Source organism: Astatotilapia calliptera, chromosome 3, assembly GCF_900246225.1.
Source record: "Astatotilapia calliptera chromosome 3, fAstCal1.2, whole genome shotgun sequence".
Classification (NCBI taxonomy): domain Eukaryota; kingdom Metazoa; phylum Chordata; class Actinopteri; order Cichliformes; family Cichlidae; genus Astatotilapia; species Astatotilapia calliptera.
Genome location: NC_039304.1, coordinates 38,318,588 through 38,324,434, shown reverse-complemented (window position 1 = coordinate 38,324,434; position 5,847 = coordinate 38,318,588). Strand labels below are relative to the sequence as shown.

The 5,847-nt window shown below is 41.0% G+C and overlaps 1 protein-coding gene across 1 annotated transcript in view; it reads left to right on the top strand.

Annotated features, from left to right (window-relative positions):
* Positions 1-4,695, top strand: part of LOC113014561 (WD repeat-containing protein 55-like) — a 10,094-nt gene extending 5,399 nt beyond the window's left edge. The window contains exons 2-4 of the mRNA XM_026156185.1: positions 135-275; positions 1,984-2,253; positions 3,831-4,695. Coding sequence (XP_026011970.1) covers positions 135-275; positions 1,984-2,253; positions 3,831-4,155 — 736 coding nt within the window. The 3' untranslated portion in view covers positions 4,156-4,695. The remainder of the gene's footprint in view (positions 1-134; positions 276-1,983; positions 2,254-3,830) is intronic.
* The last annotated feature ends 1,152 nt before the right edge of the window (positions 4,696-5,847 follow it).

Genomic DNA, 5,847 nt, shown 5'->3' with positions numbered 1-5,847 from the left:
TTGCATGTTAAAGCACACCGCCACTGGGCCACTGGAGATGGGTTCTGCTGTATTGATTGATGCTGTCACCCTGTTTTTTCTGGTCTTTGGTGGCCACAATGTCCCCTTTCAGTGAGTTCAGTTTTTTAATTCAGGCTTACCTCCCTGTCGTTTGTTTCCTCTCCGAAGGTGTGGGATATGAGGAAGGGGACTGCCATCATGGACCTGAAACACCACGAGGATTACATCAGTGACATCACTGTGGACCAAGCCAAGAGGATCCTGCTCACAGCCAGGTAACAACAACTACTGATCAACTATAGACAAAATCTACTGAACAATTCAAAAATCTCTCTGGATCACTTGGATCTTTTCACATCCAACAACCATGCAAACTTTACATTCACTTAATACTTTATTTTCTGAGAGTCTCTTTTCTGAAGAGCATAGGCTCTGAAAACTTGATAAATACTGGAAATATTCCCAAACAAATCATATTTACACAGCCTCCAAGTGTCACAGTGGTGTAGGTGTAGCTCCGGAGGTAGAAGGTTGGTGGTTCGATTCCTTGATGCTCCAGTCTGCATGCAAAATTAACCTTGTGAAATATACTAAACCCCAAGTTGCAACTTTTTGTCTCTATCCAGCTTTGACAATAAGGTAAGTTTAACAACGTGCATAACTGAATGTAGAAAATAAGAAAACTCCTCCATAGTTTGCTGCTCTAGAAGTTATACCACCGTGGCAGGTCTCGTCTTTACCTCTCAGCTGTGATAGGCCGACGGCGTGACCACCAAAATATGTGAATATGACAACATGGCCTCAAAAGGTCATGGTCAGAGGTCAAGTTTTTCTAAACATCACCTGTCAAATTTAATAACACAGGTGTGCTGCTACGAGGCTGAGGAGCAGCACTGGTGGCTGTCAGCACTTTGTTTTGAACGTACATTTGACTGAAGGCTCAAGTCTAACTTGGATCTTCTTCTGATGTTTTGATACTCACAGTGTCATTGATGTAGAGTTTTCCCAACTTGGCATCAAGCGCGTGTGCTGCTCAGCTGCTACTATAAAGTGAATCAAGATACAGTTCTGTGCAAAGTGCTGAGGCAGCCCTCATTTCTTTATATTTGCCAGAAAAATGGCAAATGTGCAGGCATTTATGAAAATATAGTATAGAAGCGCAAAAGAGTTTGTATGGTTCTAACAAGCTTGCAAGTCAATAGTTGCTATGACCACCTTCTAGATATGTTTTTGCTGCATTGGCAGTGTGCTTAAGATCATTATAATGCTGTAAAATAAAGCTCTTTCCCAAATGTGAAGCGTCTGATTGCTCCAAACTGCTTTCAAAATGACAAGAAAGCCTGACTCATTGGAAGGAAAATATGAAGACGTGACGGGTGACTCAAGACTTCTGTACAGAGCTATAGCAATAAAATGAAGAGTTGACATCCAACTGAAAACAACATTAATTTAGATCCTGGTACAGTTTTCACGAGAAATAAGTTCCACAAGAAGTCAGTCATGGCAGCAGCTCACCTGATGGAATTGGACGACTCATTTAAAATTCAAAAGGCTTGAAGCCTGAGCCAGTTTGTAGCCCACCATCAGCGATCAAACCCTGACCCAGCAGCAACTCTTTGACTCATCTTAACTTAAGCTTCTTTTTTGTTTTTACATCAGTAAGACACTCAAGATACTCCAAGGAAACCCAAAACCATTACAGACTGTGACGCTTGGGTGGTTGCAGTTTTTTGCAGAGCTTCGATATGTTTTTAGCCTTGGAGTTTTCACCTGGACGTCACGTGCAGCTATAAAAAAAATCACATGAATTTTAAAGTTTCCCAAATTTCAACCAAACTTTATGCGCTTAGGTGTTCTTAGTGAAAACATAAAGTTTCAGGGTTTTATTAGATATGATGGAGTTAAGGTACAGAAAAAAGCCAGAAATGGTGATCCTGAGCTCACCATCTGAGCTCCAATCTGATTTGCTGTGATTTGTCACAGTGGCGATGGCACCATGGGCGTCTTCAACATCAAAAGGCGGCGGTTTGAGCTGCTGTCAGAGTACCAGAGTGGTGATCTGACCTCAGTGGCGCTGATGAAACGGGGCAAGAAGGTGGTTTGCGGCTCCAGCGAGGGGACGATCTACATCTTCAACTGGAACGGCTTTGGAGCCACCAGTGACCGCTTCGCTCTCAAGGCTGAGTCCATAGACCAAATCCTCCCAATCACTGACAGCATCATGTGCACCGCCTCCACAGACGGGTACATCAGGTGAGTTGTGTTAACATTGAAGGTTTAATACAAATACAGTGTGATATACAGCTGGAAATATCTGCCAGTTTGAGCAGATTATGAAAGTTCTTCTTGCTTTTGACATTACTATCGATTAAAAACCCTGTTAGCCGTCTGTTAGCCTTTACTGCAGAATCACTAAAACACAGAGTGTTACTCAGGTAATTTAGCATCTGTGCAACATGTTGGTGACAAGAAAAAATCATCTACCAGCAGGGCGCCAGACTAACTTTTTGCCATAGTTGCACTGGGTGCGCCTAGCACAAAAGTTAGGCGCACCCAGATTTTTCAACCACATTGCTCAACACCGCAGTTTTACATGTGCACATTTTTGGGGGGGAAATTGATGTCAATACAGACAATATTGATTTGTAAATGATTAACTAACAATCTTGTGCTTGTGCTTAAAGTGCTTTGGTATTCTTTGGCAATATTGTAGAAAATCTTAAACGTAATCATCACATCGGCCTCCTCTGTTTGCTGCTGTCGCTGAAAGGCAGTGGGGAGAGGGGACACTTGGGCAGTGCATTTACCACAACATATAGTGTTCTCTGGATACACTGGGCTTTTTCAGCGTTCAGAGGTTGATGGCTCTGTGTCAGAGCAGTGGCTGTGAATTTCAGACTGATCAGGCCTTAAGTTAACAAAAAAGTTAGCAATAGTTCTTTTCCTATTACAGCTACATCCACTTCTCTCAGGCCTAGGCTGCTCACTAGGGCTGGGTATCATCACAGATTTCTATAATCCATTCAATTCCAATTCACAAGGTCCCGATTAGATTCAATTTAGCCTCAGACAGTCAGAAATATTATAATTCTGATCCTTGATCAGTACTGACACATGTGAGACTTCATCAGAGGTGTGAACATCACAGCAGATGTGAAAGTAACTGAGAATAAAAGACAGAAAAACATGAAGGAGATTTTCCTGGTCTGGGTTTTTATAGCAGATAACCTTAAAAATATTCTACAATGTTCTGCAATTTTGCATAATTTTAAAAAGTTTAAATGTCTTCAGTATTGAACAGCAGAAATTAGACTTTCTTGTCCATTTAAGTTAAAAAAAAACCCCACAGTGGCCGACAGCGCTGTAAACAACGGTAGACTGGTGGGTTAAGGTTACTCACCTCTCTCTCTCCGCCCACCCTGCACTTTCAAACGTACACGCCGACTACATGAATATCTGGACCACGACCAATCAGAGAGGTCCCTCCCCTGACTATCTCTGATTGGTTTAGACCACGATAGGGGCACAATGTGTGTCTGCTGTTGACCACACGAAGACTTTCAGAGTTGCAAAGACTTTTTTTTAAATTTGTTTTGTTACTCGAACAGTTGGTCGCACCGTCGTGCCATTGGAAAAAAATTGGTCTCATTTGTGACCAGTATACACCATCTGTAAAGTTGTCAGTACACGTTTGTCTGATCATCTGTGAAACTGCATTGAGTCAGAGTTGTTTTATGTTGAAGCTGATAAACAAATGGTACTCGTTAAGACTCATCAGACATCAGATTGTCAATATAACTTACTAACACACTCTGTCTCTCCACCATCAGAGCCGTCAACCTTCTTCCCAACCGAGTCATCGGCTGCATCGGGCAGCATGTTGGTGAACCCATTGAAGAGCTCGCTAAGTCTTGGGACTCACGTTTCCTGGTCAGCTGCGCCCAAGACCAGCTCATAAAGTTCTGGGATATTTCCAGTTTACCCAACACGACTGTCGATGAGTACCGCAAGAGAAAGAAGAAAAACGGTCGGATGAAGTCTCTCACCAAGAAGGCCCATGGTGACAATGACTTCTTCTCAGGACTTGTAGAGGAAACTGAGAAGAAGGAGGAAGAGGAACAGGAGGAAGAGGAGGATGACAGTGACAGTGATTGAAAATGGTAGTCATTAAGCCTTCGGACAGATTAGTCCTAGAGAATGGGTGTGTCTGCTGTTTGAGTCGGGCCTTTGCCTTTGGTGGATTCCAGTATTGTTAGAAACAAACAACCACTGAGGACTAAACAGAGGTTTATTTTCTCTTGAAATGTGCCGGGATTAAATGTGAACGTCTCAGAGGAGAAAATGCTCTTCAATATTAATACTGTACATCAGTACTGGCTCTTTAGTGGTTGGTTGTGCATGTGCTCAGTGCTTCCATGAAACAGTTTGTTAAATGTTTATATACTTTGTGTGAAAATTTGAGGAGGTTTGTTGTCAATCATATTAAAATAATTTATAAGAACTTTAATATTAGATGTTGTGGTATCAGTACCAGAAGTCGGGTGATGTGGCGATGAACCTGATCCAGAGTAACGCTAAGATCCAAAAACAGACTTTGCTGTTACATTTATACGCCTGCAGGATATCCTGTAAATCTGCTGAAAGTTGTGTTGTATCAAACTCATTTCTCTCAATAAAAGTGTTGTTTATATTTAACGAATTACTCATTTGAACTCTTAAAATTTAAAAAGGAAGTATTACTTTTATATTGACGGATCTCAGCCATCCGACTGATGGTAGTCTAAGGAGCTTGGAAAGAAAAGTTACTGGACTTGTTTAAGCTACTTGAAGACGTTTCATTTCTCATCCAAGAAGCTTCTTCAGTTCCGAAACAAAATGGTGGAGAGTCCCAGGAATGTAAAGGCCAGTGGGGGTCGTGCCTTAAGAGGGTCATTGACTTATGATCAATAACAACCCCTGTTTCTTTGTAACATTGCTGTGACAGGGTTGTGTTTGTGTATAATTTGACACATTAAACACTTAAAACTACAATAACTGATTTTTGTGTTCTTGTTTTCAGCAGAATCACAAACAGCACAGGTTGGTTTTCCACAGAAACACAGCTCATGTTCATGTTTATGCTCGAGGCAAACACTGAACTGTATATGTCAAAAGGAAATAATGTTTGGTATTTATGCCTCCATGAATGAAGTGAACTTATGACAAACGGGTTTACAACACATGAGCATGTTTTATTCTCTGGATGGTGAAGGCTTCAAACTTTGCATTTGTGAGGTTGAACTTTTAAAAAATTGTGTTTTGTTGCTGTTTAGAGAGCAAATCTGTCAAATGTCAGTGTGATGACTCCAATTTCACAGATGGATGAGGAAGCATGAAGACATTTGTTTTCTCTTTGTTTGTTTGACAATGTACACATTTCACATAGCACGCAGTTTTTTGTCCAATCAGAGGTGTTGAAATGTCAGCTGACTGACCCTCTCCAACATGCTCCGCCCTCTGCTCTGCCTGTCTGTAAAACAATGCTTTGCACATATCTCATCAGTCTTGCACAAAATATAAAAATCTATTCATTTGATCAGAGCATTGATCCATGTTTGTGCAGTGTTTTGTTTTTGCATTAACCCCAAATATTTCCCTACAAAATAAGTGACAAAGTGAAACATCACATGAACCATTATGGAGTCGCCCCTGATATAAAACCATGATGTGATCCAAACTGAGGATTATGCTTATTATGAAGGAGAAAACCACAGAGAGATGCTCAAACTGTTTTTATGTCAGGCTGTAAAACATGTTAACTTCTGCTATGAGTTTAATATTGAACATTAAATGCTGGGACACTTTTAC